Below are 18055 nucleotides of genomic sequence, written 5' to 3' on the forward strand. Positions count from 1 at the left end.
AGCGGGTGTCAAAAGTGTCAAGACGTGAAGGCCTGAATGGCTGGTGGCTGGAATCGTGATGTCCGCGCAATATAATACAAGTGTGATGTTGGTGGTGAATGTTGATACGACCTTGTATTCGATGCATTATGAAAGCCGCGTAGCATGTAGTTTAAACCAAAATCCGTGCCAGGGGCATTTTTGCCCACCAGAAAAATCTAGTGCAGGTACACCATATTACCGATCACCAACTACCATATCGAGACGCTCACGACGCTGGTGGGACAAGGCCAGTCCGTCACGGTTAGGTTATTGCAATGCAATGCTAAGGGTTGCTCAGTACGAACAGCGTTCGGTTGCGCGGGTGGCCTTGGCTGGCGGCGCGCAGTTACGTGGCGCAGACCGTGGTGGTAAGAATGAAGGGGCGTCCGTGGGCTTAAGCTGATTTTGTCGTGTGCCTGTTGCAGCAATTCTCGTCTAATCGGCGGTACAGCCGATAGATGGCTTGCGGTATACACGATGTCTAAACGGTTTAGGGTCGGGGGGGGGGGGGGGGGGTAGAATAGGTCGTATATAACAATCCTTTTGAATGCAATGACCCCCGCCCCATTGAAATGGGACATTCAGAAGTGATCCCCATTTCAGACCAATGGCTGAGACTGCTACACACTGTTAAAATAATACATTTAAGTGATTGGCAAGGCAAATTCAGGCTGGGTATGCACAGATGATCACTTGTGAATGTGGTGATAGTGAATTTTAACCAATTAAATTAGGGCTAGTGCAGATATCATGATGTGATAATTGGATGAAGCTGAGGCAAGGTAATTAATATTGAAATATTAGAATATTTTACAGATTACTTGGGGTTTATGATCCACCATCCATTTTCTTATCCTGTTAACATGAGGATGAATGCTCCAAAGAGCTGTTTTAAGTAGTTGCAACTGCCCTTAATGGTGGCATAAGTTACAGAAGAGTTACTTGAATGTGGCATAGTTAGGTATTGGGCTCTGCTATTTGGTTCATTTGTACAAAACCATGTTTCATAATCAGTTTGGAGGTGACATGTCCCATAATTATTGATGGCAGTCATGATGCATAGGGTAAGTAGGTACAACCAGATATATAGTTTTGCAAAGTGAGTTGTAGGGGCTAAACAATGAAAATGATCTAAGTATGCCCCCAAAGTATGCCAAAAACAGGTTTCTCATTTTGACCACTTTCTTCCCAAAGTTGAGGCCAACTGAAAGCAAAACTAAACCCCTGGCTGCATTAGTCATTCATTATCATTTGGATGAATATATTTCATACAATTCTGTATGACACATCCATCAGTCTTCAAAAATATCCATCCACTGTGCACTACAGGACATTGGTGTGCTGAGCCTTGTGCTCTACTGCACTGATTTCAGGCCAGGCCAAATTGCAGTGGGTTTGTATGCATATTTGTATGGCAGGGGTTGTGAAGCATGTTTGCCTTGAAAGTACCTGTGTAACATAATTCCTTAAAACATTACCTCTCAGTTTGTTTTCTTTTGGCATGCATGCACTTGCACTGAAATTGCTGCAGGGATGTTGTTTCTCTGTGAGCATGTTTGACATATAATTTAGACTGATGTCAATAAGCAGCTGCATGTTGTATAATTGTGCTCTATTTAATAACAGTGAAGAGGGATGTCAGGTGGTCTGGGGCTGGGTCTCAGCTTTCTGTAAAATTCATCATAGGGCACCTACCTTCTGATCCATCCACTGGTGCCATGGGGGATAAGTTTAAGTTGCTTCAGACACAATTTTCCTATTTTCATTTGACAGGTATGGCCTGCTGCTAGTACCCCTGCTTAAAGGTCATGTGAAATCAGTGGGCAGGATGACCATGTCAAGCATTGCAGCACATTACATTCTTGCCACAAAATTCAGCTTTTTACCTCCAATTGCATGACCTAATGGTAGGGTGTAAGAGCTCACATAACACACACTGCTGGGAATGAACCCTGATCCCAGAAATCCATGTATTCAAATGGTCTGAATGCAATTGTCAGGTAAAACAGTAATGCTGATGGTATGAAGCTTTTCGTGCTGACAATCATTGTCATGCCATCAAGCTGCATTGAATGCTTGCTGCATTGTCTGAGGCTTAGGTGCCTTCAGAATATCATAGGCAAACCATTTCTAAAGCCCAGAATGAGCAAATTATTTGTTGTCACATAATCATGATAAGTCATGCTTGTGGCTTGATGTGCTAGCACACACCTTTTAAAACTGTTATGTCTCCCAAAGTGTCATACTACAAAATGAATCCAGCATACCCAAAATAAGAAAATATTGATGGTCTTTTATTGTAATCCAAAAGGGAACCTGCAAGCTCATTTTGCCTTTCCTGGAAATGGCACAGACATGGGTGTGACAGACACAAAACTGTCAAGTCTGCCCAAAAGTGACTGAGGTTGGGAACCTGTCGACTCCAGTGGTGCTGATGGCTATGACCACAGGCAGAGGCTCACTGGTTCAGCTTGACATGTTGGAATAAGCATTGCACATGGGGGCTTCCTGTCGAACCATTCCTCAATCGGGCTTCACTGAGCCCCACTCCTTTAGCTGGTCCCTTCTTCCACCCACTCAGCTTCAAGTCCATACCTCCCCTGCTGCTCCCCCCACCCATCATCTACCTAGCCAGGCCCAAAGCACCCACACCCCAACACTCGCGGCCCTCGCGGCCAATAGCCGGCGACCGGCGCGGAGGAAATGCCCATTGACGGCGATCGGGGGCGGGGCCGCCCTGTACTCTGGACCGGCGCCGCACCATCCGTCCTTCGCGCCCTGTACTCTGGCCGCCTGACGCCGAGGGGAGGGGAGGGGAGGGGAGGGGGAGCGACTCGACGTGCGACCGACGGCGCCGGTCACCGTCAGTCCGTGCGGGATAGACTCGGCGGCGGCGCGTGTCACAGTCACCTGGCGGCGAGGGCCGGCCGCGGACCAGCACATCACCACCAGAGCAGCGGTGGGTCTCAGACGGGTGTCGGCGGGCGACCAGAGCCGGCCGCGTGCGGCGGTGGCGCGTGGTGCTTGTGAGGCGGTCGGCCGGTAGCCATCACCGATCGAGCACGTGTGAACGTGTGCCGAGTGTCACCTGGCCAGCTCTGGTAGGTACTCGACGAGCGAGTGACGCCGCAACCGGTTCCGGCCAGAGCAATCCAGACTGAACAGGCCAAGTGTCAAGCGTGGACATTTAGATACGGTTTATGGATCGGTTAGTGATTGATGCGCACGTAAAATGTTACCGCCAAAGGAACTGAACTTTTATCTCAAAAGCTTTTCGCTGCCACGGCCCTGCAGAGAATTACGTTTTGACTGCAATATCTCGTGACTTTGTAAGGAAATACCGTCAAAGTTGGCCGAATGTTGCTATCAGGACAATGAACTGGGCCGTTGTGCTTCACGCGTTTACGTACACATGGGTTTGCCCCTGATGTTCATATCACTAACTGTATGTGGGCCAATGGTGAGCTCTTCAGCTAGGTGCAGTTAGGGGAAACCAGATTGGTCTGTTGATTCGAGAGCCGTGTAATTCAACCGAAGTGTTGATGTAAGAGCTAGCACCACAGCAGCTATCGTTTGGATCGATTCGCCGCTCGCTGCATGAATGTTCCATCAAAATGCGGTCTCCTACATGACGTTATAATCGGGTCGAAAACACTTCGTCTAGTGGAAAACACTTCGTTGCTGGTTCGCCGTTGTTCATGCAACAGAAAACACGGATGGGCTGGTGCGGGAACAAGAAAGTGCCGGGGTGTCCGCCCAGTGGTGGGGCCCCCTCCCTCGTGGTGGTCCCGTGGTGTCAGCGGTCAGCTGGCGTCGGTGACGCCCCGTGTGGGGTAACGCGCCGTCTACACCCGCTCCCTCCGAGTCCTGACGAAGTGAGGCGCTCGGGCGGCAGCTCATGACGTGTGCCAGGTCCAGGGCCGGCAGGCAGGTCCAGGAGAGAGGGTGGCTCGATAGCTCGGGGAACTGAGGATAAACCGTAGCTCAGGAGTGCTGACGGTGCCGTAGCTCAGAAGAGATAAGGATACCCCGTAGCTCAGGAGCACTGACCGCGCCGTAGTACCTCAGAACTGACAGTTAACTGTATCTCTTGCCAGCTGGCTGCAGTAATTTTGGACTGGTGACGGTGGATGGACCATCAACAAAAAGCCAGTGAGTTAGAGCTTAACTCTAACTCGGCTGACTAAAAAACTTACTCTGAGCTGGTTGTGCGGTAGCTGGGAATAGATGGCGTTGATCGCAAATCAGCGGGGCTTGTTTTGTGTTGTAGTTTAGGATAGCCGAGAAACGACGTTAGGACCCTTGAGTCACGGTGGTGAACTGCTGCGGAGGACATTAAACTGCATGCAGCGATTCGGCGAATGCGTTTCGAAGGTTTTAGCCCGCTGCCTGTCATTGGCTAGTTTATGGTTGTGTGTTTCTTGTACAGGTGTTCAGAGGTGTGTGTATAGGTGTAATTGCCTTATAAGCTATGCGGTATTTACCGATGTTATACGGAATACCGCATAACACACATATGGTTGTGTTTTACGGCATTCCTCTCCTTTAGTGGTAGGAGATCCGGGAGTGCATCAGCGTGCTGCATAGTTCTACTTCCTGGGGCAGTGAACGATATAAATAATGCAGCAGGCAGCTCAGCGACTTCGCGTCACCGGGCCTGTATCGATTTCATTTGCAGCCCGGATTACACAAACATTGCAAGGTTGGACTTTTTGATCCAAATATTTGTAGAAACCCCAGAAGAAATGAAATGTTATACCAGTCTCGGTCAGCAGTCTGTGATGCTCAGCGTCTCGCCTCGGACTTGCAGTGGACTGCGGCCTTCTGCTGACCATCAACGAACTGCGCCGTCTTTGGGTGCAACCGCGCCGTTTTCGGCTGCTGAGGCGAATGAGTTGCGGCCGACTTGCCGTACGCGTTTCATGTCAGTTTTCTGATTTCCAGCCCACGGTTGTCAGATGCAGCCGTGCGCTCGATGCAAGCTGTATACACATGCGTTTTAAATCACATGTAGTCAATTGCTGTCCCATGTTTTCCTCTTCGACGGGGCTATTTACAAAGGTGGATACGTTTCAGATGGTCTGGGGCTGAATGGTGTCGAATGGCCGTTTTTTTTAAAGATAAGCAACCATAAATGATCTCTGAATGGAATCTGCCGTCCAAAGGTAAACTCCATATGTTCGCCTATAGCTATTTTGCGTTTTTTTATGTCATCTGGTTTGTCTTCTCATGCTGCATTCGGATGTTTAAACCATTGGTTGAAATTTTCACAAGCTTTTAGCGAAAGGAGTAGGCTAAAAGCTTGTGAAAATCTCAACTGATTGTTTGAATAACCGAAATCAGCATGAGTGGACGAATCAGATGGCATAAGAAGCGCAACATGGCCAAAAAAGAACATTTGGAGTTCTACCTTCGGGCGGCAGCAATGTCGTGGAATGGTTAAACTAAAAAATGGTATGGAACAAAGCATTGAGTAAGACGTATAACGTGTAAAGGATAAAGCATTGTGGCAAAGATCATAACAGTACACCAATTTACATTATGTAACGTCCCCAGCGGGGTGTCCGGGAATTGACACTTGTCGCATAGTGTTATGTATCATACGGGACGTGACGCGCGCCAGGTGTGCGTTGTAGTGAGCCGCCCTGGCATGTGTGTAACCCGCACGCTCTGTTTCCCGCAGGCCGACATGATTGGTGACGTTCTGGCGACGATCGGGGTAGGCGCAGTGGCCAGCGTGGTGTTCGTGTACGATGTCGTCACTTTCCCCATCTACTGCCTCGTCCAGCAGCCGTGGACCCAGATCCGCAAGGCCAAAAAGATTCGGGTACGTTCCGTGCGAGAGTCGGTAATCGCGCGGCGTCGCGTGCCGTTGGCTCTGCCGACCGGCCCTCGTCGGCGTCGGGTCTGACGCGGGGAGGCCCCCCCCCCCCCGTCCGAGCGGAGGTGTGTCGCAATCACCGGACGAGCGGCCCTCCGCAACCGACCTATTCCTACGGGCTGCGCTCCCGTGCAGAGGCGCGTGCGCAGCGGCGGCGTTCCGGCAGCTGGCGTGTGTCTATTTACTCCATGCGGACTGATGATGGAGGCTCACCAGGTGTCTTGGGATATGGGGCGCCAGAACAGACGTAAGACGTAATGTGTGTTCCAGTGCCGAAGGGGCACCGCTCGCTGCTCTCGTACTAACGCCCACTGAGTATGCTAGTTATCCTGGGAATGCCTGAGCTCATTTTATGTGCACTGTTTATCTCTTCCGAACAACGCGGCGTGGGTGTCGTGCTTGGACGGTTTTTTCCTTCTTCGAAGAAGTGTCGCGACGCCGCGTACCGGTCTGAATTACACCATATGGTTCAGTTTTTCATTTGCTTGTCCTCGGACCGCGACTCGGCCCAGTCGGTGTCTCTGGCCGTCAGTCAATGGTCCCCCACCGCCAGTGGTGTCCTGTGCAGAGTTGCCTTCAGTTGGTATCAGGCACCCACTCCCCGGCAGAAGGCCGCGGTGGCGAAGAGAGAGCTTAGTATAAGCCCATTTTGATCACGTGTTGATATTGGCTGCCGGAGATGTGCCGAGTGGGCCGGGTAGCCGATAGCGAGGCCTCTCGCCGGACACGAGCGTCGGCCGGACGGATCTCGGACCTCGGCTGACCTCGGACACCGGTCACCAGCGGCTCAGGCTGCAGAGGCGCGCCGCTGGAGCCGGCGGCAAAAGGCGCCACTGTCGGCTAGGGCGTCCCGAGGTCGCTCGGCCGGCGGGGTCGGCGGATCAGCACAGGCGGCCGTCCGTCCACCTCGTGCGGCGCGTGACTCTGGCGTCCCCCGCACCCGCGGCTTTCCGGCGGCTGCCCTTACCGCACGGAGTTTGTTTGATTGGCAATCTCTGGGCGCCTGTTGATCTGGTCAGTAGTCTGAGAACGATATGAGGCGCCGAGTGCATGCGTCGATAAGATAGACGCCACTCATACGATCAATGAGGGAGGCCACATAAGATCTAGGACCGGCTAAAAAGAGATCGGTATGATGTTGAAGATATCTTGGAAAAGTGCTACTCACAGGCCGTTTGTGACCCGTGCCGTTTTCCCCCAAACGGGGATGGGGGCGTTCTGAGAAGACGCTTACCCGTTCGGCGCCGTTTTCACACACCACGCTCCCCAGCGCGGGAAGTCGGCCGTCCGGTACGCAGCACCGTTTCGAGCACCTGGCGCCACCAAAAACGCTCGTAATTAGTGCACAACTCCCTTGTCACGTGTGGAGATCAGCGCGGGCCGCACGGGGCAGACCTCCCGTGCCGCAGCAGGTGCTCTCCTCGGCCGGCAGCTGTGGGATGCGGTCGGGGGTGCGGCGCCGGCGCCATCTGTCGCCGCGGGTGGGGGTACGCCCGCTGACGTCTGACCCCGTTACTCTGCGGGCCTGCCTCCCGTTACAGGCCAGGCAGGTGCCGTCGGAGCCGGGCCGCTACCGCAACTACGATCCGCCAACCGACTTCCAGCTGACGATGAAGCGGCTGGGACTGGACACCGTGGAGAAGGTGACGTCCCGCACTCCGGGGCGCGCGCGCCCGCCCTCGCCTCCGGCCGTTTTGGCACCGTCCGCGGGTGCTACGGAAGCGGGGGTTACGCAGGCACTCCCCGTATGCCGCGTGGACTTCAGATCTGGATCGGCCCCCACTCCCTCACGCTATCTGAACCGTCAGTGCCAGAGTCTTGTCCGGTGTCCCCTAAGTCCGGTCTGGGTGCGTGGCTGTCGGTACTTTGAAGTCGCCGCCGGGGTTGATGAAGAGCATAGGCGTGGGCACGCTGTCGGTCGTCAGTTGAGCTACCATTCGGGTGACCCCGGCCGCCGTGAACGGCGTTCAGTCCGTTACATGTGGCCGGTGGTGCCACTGTGCGGTGGCAGTGGTGCACCGGTGTCACCCGGCGGAGCGCTAATCGCTGGGGCGCTCCCACAAGGCCACCAATGTCGGTCGCCACGTGCGTTAATGTGTGTTTTATCGAGCTACCTTTCGTTAACATGTACGATGTTCGCTCTGGCTGTGCGACGGCCTCGGTCAAGTGCTTTGCTCCAGGCCGGTGGGCCGCTTCCTGTGGCCTCTTGGTTTTCACTGGCGGCTTGGCACCCTCACCCCGCTCTTCAGCTATTGTCGCCGGTCGTGGTCTCGATCGCCGAGCATGGTCTTCGAGGTGGCTATTGTTGCTAATGTCGCGACGGCCCACCAATCGCCGCCCGGTGTCGTCGCTGCCAGGCTGTGCTGCACGTGAGCGCGTGGGCGGTCGGGTCCGGGCAGCGCGCCCCGACCTGTGGGTGACGCGTGACGCCGCTGTCGGCAGGTGGTGCGCTACGCCGTGAAGCAGCACGGCGACAAGCCGGGCTTCGGCACGCGCCAGGTCCTCTCCGAGGAGAACGAGCAGCAGCCGAGCGGCAAAGTCTTTAAAAAGGTGCGCCCCACCTGACCGGACATCCCATCCTTCCAACCTCGTGCGCCAGGCTCGCGCCGTCCCTGGTGCCGGCCAGTCGGGCGGGCGTGAGACGGCCGGGCATTGACCTGACCGGACATCCCATCCCTCCAACCTCGTGCGCCAGGCTCGCGCCGTCCCTGGTGCCGGCCAGTCGGGCGGGCGTGAGTCGGCCGGGATTGGTGATTTCCTGTGGCCCGTCCGCTGGCGGACAGGGCGCGACGAAACCGCCGGCCGCCGTCGCCGACCGGCCTGAGTCAACTGGACGCCCTGTGTGTCCAGTTGACTCTGTGTGTGTGTCGTGTCTGCCCAGTCGTTTTGTGGCTTAGATGAATGGGATATCTCCGGGAAAGTAATGTTGGACATCTTCCTGTGGGATTGAGAAGTGATTTGTGTGACGAATTGAAAGGATATGTCACAGCTGCCAACAAGATCTTTGGAACAAAATTTGTTTCGCTAGCTTCAATGTCCCCACGCCTTCAATGATTGCCTTCGCCCACTCTCGCGTCCTACCAAACGCGCAGGCCACCACATAATAAGTACTGTCCTTGCCTGCTGCACGTGACTGGGCTATAGACAGTCGGCAGTACGCCGTGAAAGACTCCGAAGACTCTGGCGGCCTGGACCACGCCGTGTCCCAGTGTCGTCTGCTTTGCTTCACCACCACGCCGTGTCCCAGTGTCGTCTGCTTGGCTTCACCACCACGACGTGTCCCGGTGTCGTCTGCTCGGCTTCACCGCCACGCCGTGTCCCAGTGTCGTCTGCTTGGCTCCACCACCACGCCGTGTCCCAGTGTCGTTCGGTTGGCCCCGAGGGACCCGCCGACCCGAACACAGGCCGTCATTCAACGCTGCCGGAGGCCAGTGCTGCGTCGACAACATGGGGGACACTCGCAGGGAGTCTGGCTGGCAGGTGGGCCGGACAGTGTCCACCTGTCGGTCGCTGTCGCGGTCCTGCGGGCCGTGCATGACCCGAACGGGCCGATGAGGCTCAGAGCCAGCCGGACCAGACCGTTAGCAGCGCCGCGGCGTGGTCTCAGGGCTGTTCGCCGGCCGTGGTGATGGGGGATCTCCAATAAGGGTCAGCCGGTGGCCGTGCGGAGGGCGGCGCCGGCGCCGGCGGAGAGCAGCTAACTCGAGCCTCCCCGCGGACGGCAGCTCCGCCGGCACCGGCGGAGAGCAGCTAACTCGAACCTCCCCGCGGACGGCAGCTCCGCTGGCGCCGGTGGAGAGCAGCTAACCCGAGCTTCCCCGCGGACGGCAGCTCCGTCGGCGGGGCTGCGACACTATTCCCCCCCCGTGCGGTGTGAGGTAGATGGCGCTGGTGGCGCGCGGACGGGGAGGGGCGTCTGCACCGGGCCTGTGCCGCACCGGACCGTGCTGGCGGAAGGAAGGGGCTCGCTGGGGTCGGAAATGCCGCTCTGCGTCGGATTAAGGAGGGTCGACTATACCCTTCCTTGGGAAGGAAGTGCCTGCGGTATCATGGATGAGATCGCTCCTTGCAATCAAGCTGTATATGTGCCGAAACTGGATGGTATGTGACCATTCGATAGTATGAAATATGTTTCTGATAAGCGTACTGCTTACAGTGAGCGTATTTTGCTTATCAGCCAGGTGTGGTAATCACATTTAAACTAGGCCATCGCGCGGTGCGAGTTTATCTTACATGTGGTATGAATTAGCCGGCCCCGTAGCGTTGCAGAGGAGCCTACGTATGCTAATCTTGCATTCCTTTTGAAGTGCACGTACAAACTTAGTTCTCATGGTCTTCGGTTAAATTTGTCGCAACAGCCCTGCGCAGCCTGGCGTGCCTTGGTTTGATGTATTTCCCGGATGCCTCTCAGCTTATCTGTGAGGTTGTGCATCCAGTAATCAGACTCCTTTAGTTTTAACTTCTTCTTTTTTATCTCAACGAACAAGAGCGTTGGTGTTAGGGTTGCTGCTTGTATTACGTGGTGCACGTGCAGCTGTTCCCGATGTAGTTAGTTACTGGCAACATTGTTCTGCATATTGGCCGGCTCCGACTTACAGCGCTCAGGCCACAGGCTGTCATGACCCAGCCCAGAACGCTGTATTCTCTGGTCCGGGTCAGGTCCACCCGCCTGACCTGACCTGACCTGACCTGGCCTGGCCTGGCCTGGCCTGGCCTATCCGGCAGTTCCTCCTGGGCGACTACAAGTGGACGAGCTATGTGGAGTTTGTACAGCTGGCCGAATGTTTCGGCCGGGCGCTCTGCGAGCGGGGCGTGCCTTCCGGCGGCCGAGTGGTCGTCTTCGCCGAGACGCGCTCGGAGTGGCTGGTGGCCGCCGTCGGCGCCTTCACACAGAACATCACCGGTGAGCGCCGCCGCCGAGAGCCGGGAACAGCCGACTGGATGGGGTCACCGGGGCAGCCCGGGGTCCCGCAGTCTGGAGGGACCGGAGCGGGCCCGGGATCCCGCAGTCTGGAGCGGTCCTGGGACCCCGCAGTCTAGAGGGGCCGGAGCGGCCCGGGATCCCGCAGTCTGGAGCGGTCCTGGGACCCCGCAGTCTAGAGGGGCCTGAGCGGCCCGGGATCCCGCAGTCTGGAGCGGTCCTGGGACCCCGCAGTCTAGAGGGGCCGGAGCGGCCCGGGGTTCCACAGTCCGGAGAGCTAGAGCTGCTAGAGCTGAGTCTTGAATTCGAAATGGTTGAAAATGCGTCTGGGTATTTGCGTATATTCGAATGCTCAGAAGTCAGGGAAGTATCCAAATATTTGAGTCGCCCAGCTGCCAGTATTACGTTCCGGAGGGGCCGGAGCGTTCCCACAATGCATACAGCCTTCGGTTCAGGAGGTCAGAATTCGCCCAAGGATGTAATACTCACTCGTTACCAAGACCGTGCGAAATATTTCCTTCCATCTGCAGCGTCACGCTGCGAACGGGGAAGTGCTTCCGGAGTTGACAGTTGAATGTCTGTAGGTGGCTTCCTGGCGAAGTAAGGAAACAAATACAACACTTTGGAGCTTTGAAGCTTGCTTTAGTTTCGTTGGATCACTGTTGGTCCGCTTCGCGATGCACGCGGTCATTTCTCCCTGCATGCGCACCTCCAGTGAAAACCTGTTAATCCCAAACTCGCCAGAGCAGTGGTCTGACATCATTGAGCTGGTCCAGTCTGAAATGGCTGCGACCTCGCCGGACCCTGATCGGACAGCGACAGCACGAATACTTTCACGATCAGAAAAATGCTTGATGGGCTGCCCCCGCCTGAGTTTTTATACCATCGCAAACAAACGCTCGCTGTGATGTGTATCATTTTGCCACACGTGCCACAAGCTTCCGAAGGTAACCGGCTGACCGTGTTTGGGACACAAGTGTGGGAGTGACACATGTGAGGCGGCGTAAGGCCAGGCGCCGGCTCGGAGGGACCCCGACGCGTCCCGGCGCCGTTCCAGTGGTGACGCTGTACGCCACGCTGAGCGAAGACGCCGTAGCCCACGGAATCAACGAGACGAAGGTGACGCACGTCATCACGTCACACGTGCTGTGCAAGAAGCTGCAGTCCGTGCTGGCGGGCTGCGACAAGGTCACTCACGTCATCTACATGGAGGACCAGGTCAGCGACGCGCCCAGTTTTGTTAAACGTTGATCCGTGACCTTGTGTGTACGCATGACGGGGCCAGTAAAACCACAGGGTGCCGGACCGGGTTATTACTGGCATTCTTTGCAACTTGAGACGGGCAGCTTTAGCGGACTGGCGCACCTACGCTGCGCTTGGCTGTTGGCATGTCGAGCGTCACGTACTGGACGCCTTGTTCTCGCTCCGTCCGTCGTACCCTGGCCGGTAATTTCCGACGCATGGACGTAACAATGGCACATCCACTGGTTTCAGTTAGAGAAAACGGACACATCCGCCACCAAGGGTGTCGAGATGATCCCGTTCTCCCGCATGCTGAAGGAGGGCGAACAGTCGACACTGGAGAGCCATCCTCCCACCAGCGAAGACATCGCCATCATCATGTAAGCGATGGGCTTGTGAGCGCCGTCCGTCCGATGGCGATGGATCGTGACAGTAGCGTCACGTTACGTCACGTGGCGTATGCGCTAGATGCTGTGCGACCCAAGCCCCACGCCTGGAAGTGTTTGGATCGGCGCCCATGTGACCGCCTCCGGCACCGCCCACGTGACCGCCCACGTGACCGCCCCGGCGCCGTCCTCTCAGGTATACGTCGGGCTCGACGGGCACGCCTAAGGGGGTGATGGTGTCCCACTACAACATGGTCTCCACCATGACCGGGTTCGCCGTGGCCATCGACATCACTCCAGAGGACGTCTACATCGGCTACCTGCCGCTGGCGCACGTGCTGGAGCTGATGGCAGGCTAGTGGGGCGACCTCTGGTGACCTCGGGCGGGCTCCGTCAGCGGCCGGCAGGCAACGGGCACCACTGATGCTATGGCAGAGACACATTTGGCCCTCGCGGAAGCTGACGTGTACACATGCAACCTGAGTCGGATGATCTCCATCCGTGGCGAGAGGGAACGACGTTTTGTTCATTTCCACTTGTGTTCTGGCTGGACAGCTCGGTAGACCTTGTCTGCTTTGACACCGTTCCCGTGCCTGCCTCGTGCGGCCGGCGCCCCTGACCGTCCCGGCGCCTTCCGTGCGGCCAGCGCCCCTGACCGTCCCCGCGCCTCGTGCGGCCGGCGCCCCTGACCGTCCCGGCGCCTTCCGTGTGGCCGGCGCCCCTGACCGTCCCGGCGCCTTCCGTGTGGCCGGCGCCCCTGACCGTCCCGGCGCCTTCCGTGTGGCCGGCGCCCCTGACCGTACCGGCGCCTCGTGCAGCCGGCGCCTCTGACCGTCCCGGCGCCTCTGTGTGGCAGAGATGTGCGCCGTCATGTTCGGCGTGCCGATCGGCTACAGTTCGCCGCTGACGCTGATGGACAAATCGAGCAAGGTGAAGCGCGGCTGCCGGGGCGACTGTTCGGTGCTGCGGCCTACGCTCATCGCCGCCGTGCCCATGATTCTGGACCGCGTGGCGCAGGTGAGAGAGGGGCACTCGCTGCTCTCGACGAGCTCCAAGAGGCCGTGGGCCCGAGCACTTCGGGAGATGGCTGCGTTTAGGGAGGGCGAGAGCGAGCCATTTACCAGGCCACCGGAAGACAGTGGAACCGGCCGCCCAGCGACGTTGGACCCGCCCACTAGTGACGACGGTGGAGCGACCCGTTCAGGGCGACGTCGGCCTGGTTGACTGACGGTTGGCTGCCGCCTGTTTGTTTGCAGGGCATCAAGGAGCAGATGCACGCCTCGGGCCGGGTTGTGCAGGCCCTGTTCCACTGGGCTGTACAGTATCGCAGCAGGTGGCGGAGGCGCGGCTTCTCCACACCCATCCTGCACCGGTCAGTTGGGCGCCCGCTCGTCCGTGGGTGACAGCGGCCCGGTCTTCACCGTCTGCCTAGACAGCACTGCCCACAGTCAGCTGACAGTCAGGGAGCACTGCTGTCGTTAATTTGAGCACCGATGAACATACCTGAGCAGCGGACGTAGCGTCCCGATAGCTTCTGTTTTGTCTACCAGAGGGGGTCGTGAGATGGCGGAGATGTGAGGCTCTTGTGAACTAGAGGGGGTCGTGAGATGGTGGAGATGTGAGGCTCTTGCTTGTGTTTTGGCGTCGCGGCGGGGCCCCGTCGGCGCCCGGGCCCCCCTCCGCGCCGCGCCGCTCTCAGTCCGGACCCCGCCCCCGCTCCAGGCTGCTCTTCAGTCGGATCGCCGCGCTACTGGGCGGCCGCGTCCGGGCCATGGTATCGGGCGGTGCCCCGCTCTCCGAGGTCACTCACGACCTCATCCGCTCCTGTATGGGCGCCAGCGTCATGCAGGGGTACGGCCTCACCGAGACCACCTCGTGCGCCACGCTGATGGACGGTGAGTGCTTCGGGCCGACTCCGCTGCTGCTGCGGCGGCCTGGCAGGACGGCAGACCAGTGAGCAGGAGTACAGAACGCCAGACGGTCGTGTGCAGCGCCGGTGTCGAATACCGGTTACTTCTTGGGATCTGGCTTCCTTCTTGAACAAGTCCGTAAGAACAGACTTGTCGGCCAGCTGTCCCCAGTGGCCTGTTCTGTGAGGGCGGAAGTTCGTGTAGTCGATGTTTTTGGGTGGCGATCTGGTGTCTTTGATCGTGTTTGCTGTGATGGAGCTTCCATAGCGCAAGTGCGCCGCTGAACACGTAAAACGGTCCGCAGTTTGTTGCACTCACCTGTTTTGACAGTCATAGGCTCAGTCACCCATTGTTTTTAGACAGCCAGTCGCCCTTTCTGTTATTTCAAATGGCATGTCTGGGGACGCGTTTTTGAACGCCCAAGGGTGACAAGTGGACTGTCCATTGTCGAGTGAGTTGAGCGGCTTCATCGACAGCTGGTCGCAGGCCGTCGGTGGCTTCGTAATCTTAGCTACCATCTGGGCTTTCGGGGTGGACCTCCTGCTGGCCACCGGCACCGACCGGCGGCCTGACCGTGCCCGATCGCCTGCGCGCAGAGTTCGACGTGGCCGTGGGCCGCGTGGGCCACCCGGTCAGCTGCTGCGACATCCGGCTCATCGACTGGGAGGAGGGTGGCTACCGGGTGCGCGACGAGCCGCACCCGCGCGGGGAGATCGTCATCGGTGAGGGCGCCGCGCGCCGGCCCACACCGGCCCCCGGCCGCATGGGCGGCGAGTCCGCTGTCCTGCGCGTCTCACCTTGTCGACGACCTAGATCAGTCGTGCGAGGCGTTGTCACTTGCGGGTGTTTTGGCACTGTCCTGTGCGGGTGTTCTGGCACGATTGCGTTCGGCGGCGCCTGTCTGACGTCGCGTGCTCACCGCCGTCCAATCGGTCTGCTCTGTCGTCCTGCTGCCTGCCCCGGGTCCTGGCTGGTCGCCGCGGGCGGCGCGGGCGGCAGCCAAGCGGCGCCACCGCCTCACCACGCCGTCTGCCATCCGCTGCAGGCGGCGACAACGTTACCATGGGCTACTTCGAGCAGCCGGAGAAGACGGCCGAGGAATTCAGCGAGGCCGACGGCCGCCGCTGGTTCCGTACCGGCGACATTGGCATGTTCTACCCCAACGGCACCCTCAAGATCATCGGTGAGCCACGCTGGACGCCGACCTGTGGTGCTCAAGGGGAACGCCTGCGCGTCTGTGGTAATGTCGAGGGTCACAGTCCCGCCTGGCGGTGATCTCACCTGACGTGTGAAATGCCGCTCTGTCTGCTCTGTGTGCTATTAGTCGGATACGAAAAGCTCAGAGTAGCCCGACTTTTTGTGACCTTTCGTGTCAATCCATCGTTTATTGTCTGGTTTTCGTTTTCACCAACGCGCACGCGCCCACTGCCTCCGTCCCACCGTGCCGCCCGACATCCGAGACGTGTGCCGCCGGGCGGCGCTGCCGTGCCGCAGACCGCAAGAAGGACCTGGTGAAGCTGCAGGCCGGCGAGTACGTCTCGCTGGGCCGCGTCGAGTCGATCCTGAGCACCAGCCCGCTGGTGGACAACATGTTCGTGTACGGCGAATCCTCCAAGAACTTCGTCATCGCCATCGTGCTGGCCAACGCTAAGCAGCTCAGCATGCTGGCCAAGGAGGTGCTGGGTGGCAACGCTGTCGGCAGGAGCTACGAGGAGCTCTGTGAGATGGAGCAGCTGGAGGAGGAGGTACAGAAGAGGCTGGCCAAGCATGCCAGGCACGGTGAGTTGGCCTGCCAGCCCACCACGTTACATGGCCGGAAGAGTACCCGGCCGGCTCACTGTACTCAGGGCTGGCAAAATGTCGTCGTCTACCAACGGTAGGCCTTGCTAGTGGTCCAGACCGGTCTGGCTATTTTAACTGGTTATGGTTGGTGTAGACTGATGAATAACTCCACCTCTGAACTATCCATGTGCCAAAAGATGGGCATGTGCTTCTTGCATTACCGAATAAACATTAAAATGGGAATTGACTAAAGTCGTCGTTTTGCTAGGCATTTCTGAAGACTGAGGAGGCAAGCCTGTTTTTCAATGGTGTGCAGTGGTTGCATGTAAACAATGGGAAGGGACAGCAAGACCTGGAAAACTCTATTTAATTTCGTGCTGCATCTGTCTTTCGAAATGAAGAAGAGTAGCAACGTAAAAGACGACTTGATGCTATTTTAACATCCTATGCAGGGAAGGTACTGGTGTGTTCTACTAAGTTGTATGTTCTTTTTGTTGCATTTAATTTCACAGTAGTATGTCTTCCTGGAATTGTAAAAAAAAATTGTGGTCATAAGTTTTTGACCCAGTCTCATTGAAACTGAGAGAAGAGGAGGAATATCCATTGTCAGTGTCAATGCATACATTGAAAGCAAAGCCATTGGGCACACATTGACTGGGTATTTATGCAAAACAGTCAACATAGTAAGCTTGGTTAGCTTGGTTATGATGAAGTCCGGCGTTGATTGCATCCCAACTTAAGCTTGACATCACTGACTGCCTGTGTTAGTGACACTCCCCTGAAATATCTGGCCGTGCCCTGCTTAAATTGATCCGTTCAGGTAAGGGGTGTGACGCTGACAGTAGCACCGCCCAGGTGGGCGGTGACCGCGCGCGCCGGTCAGTCGCGCCGTGCCGGACCGACTGATGTGTGCTCTGACCCCTGATCTCTGTCTGACCTGATCCCTGACCTCTGTACCGTATCTACTCTGACCCCTGATGTCTGTCTGGCCCGCCCATTAACCCCTGTCGGACCTAACCACTGACCCCTGACCTTTGTCTGATCTGATCCCTGACCTCTGGCCCATATCTTACCTGGCCGCTAACACCTGTCACACATAACCCCTGACCTCTGACCTGTATCTAACCCGACCGGACCTTCCTGGCGCCAGGTCGGCTGGAGAAGACTGAGATCCCGGCCCGCGTTGGTCTGACCAGCGTGGCCTGGACGCCGGACAACCACCTGGTCACGGCCGCCTACAAACTCAAGCGGAAAGAGCTCAGCAACTACTACAAGGACGCCATCCAGCGACTGTACAAGTAGATCGTGCGGCCGGTGGTGGCCGCACCCCACCACACGTGACCGGGGATCTAGAGTGCGTCCGGCCACAAGTGACCGGGGATCTAGCTGTCTCCTGTCACCCATCCTGCCACTGGCGACAGCGGGTCTTTACGCGCCCTGTCTTGCTCGGCCTGCCCTCTGCCAGTCGCATCTCCGGGCCAATGCGCACGCGCGCGTTCACCAGACGGGTGCGACTGGTGAACAGCGTGGGTCCAGCGGTCTGCCAGCTCCTTGCCGAGGACAGGCCTCGGGTGCCTGTCACCTCTGCCTGTTACGTCCATCGATGGGTCTATCGATCGGTTCTACGAATGCTTGCTCGCTGCTCGGGCTGGCCGCGGCTTGATTTGTTTTGTAATGACTGCGTGACGTGAGTTTGAGGACTAAACAATGATGTACAAGGTGTTTGCGGACATGCCCTATTGGGGAAGAAGTGAAGCGTTTGCTTGCCGCGATTTTCCGCCGGCTTTGTAGTGTTCTGAGACGGTTTAGTTGCCCCGGCTGGGACGACACTGGCGGGTGCGTCACGGCTTGTTACCATCGCATTTTCCCCACCTGCTTCCAGCTGCGTGCGACCCTGCGCGTGCGTGCCGTG

At 57.4% G+C, this 18055-nt stretch overlaps 1 protein-coding gene across 4 annotated transcripts; it reads left to right on the forward strand.

Annotated features, from left to right (window-relative positions):
- The first annotated feature begins 287 nt into the window (after positions 1-287).
- On the forward strand, positions 288-17991 carry LOC119096375 (long-chain-fatty-acid--CoA ligase 4). 4 transcript variants are annotated; one of them, XM_037219244.1, is made up of 15 exons: positions 288-389; positions 5705-5848; positions 7444-7545; positions 8345-8452; positions 10628-10805; positions 11881-12041; positions 12318-12445; positions 12648-12805; positions 13308-13468; positions 13708-13823; positions 14174-14346; positions 14958-15083; positions 15407-15544; positions 15856-16140; positions 17294-17991. In XM_037219244.1, exons 2-15 carry the CDS (start codon positions 5711-5713, stop codon positions 17443-17445), a joined length of 2124 nt encoding a protein of 707 aa, XP_037075139.1. In that variant the 5' UTR covers positions 288-389; positions 5705-5710; the 3' UTR covers positions 17446-17991. The 4 variants fall into 4 exon arrangements, with proteins under 4 accessions (XP_037075139.1, XP_037075141.1, XP_037075140.1 ...); XM_037219246.1 differs by lacking the exon at positions 288-389 and adding an exon at positions 617-1410; XM_037219245.1 differs by lacking the exon at positions 288-389 and adding an exon at positions 2901-2980.
- Positions 17992-18055: the final 64 nt, after the last annotated feature.

This window comes from Pollicipes pollicipes, unplaced genomic scaffold, assembly GCF_011947565.3.
Source record: "Pollicipes pollicipes isolate AB1234 unplaced genomic scaffold, Ppol_2.1 Scaffold_4295;HRSCAF=5057_pilon_pilon_pilon, whole genome shotgun sequence".
NCBI lineage: Eukaryota > Metazoa > Arthropoda > Thecostraca > Pollicipedomorpha > Pollicipedidae > Pollicipes > Pollicipes pollicipes.

What these genes read in the sequence shown, in the direction of transcription:
- LOC119096375 (XM_037219244.1), top strand. Translation starts at nt 5,711, where the DNA reads ATGATTGGTGACGTTCTGGCGACGATCGGGGTAGGCGCAGTGGCCAGC. An exon ending in CTTCACACAGAACATCACCG is followed by an intron (nt 10,806 to 11,880) that starts GTGAGCGCCGCC and finishes GCGCCGTTCCAG; the next exon opens with TGGTGACGCTGTACGCCACG. An exon ending in GCGCGGGGAGATCGTCATCG is followed by an intron (nt 15,084 to 15,406) that starts GTGAGGGCGCCG and finishes CATCCGCTGCAG; the next exon opens with GCGGCGACAACGTTACCATG.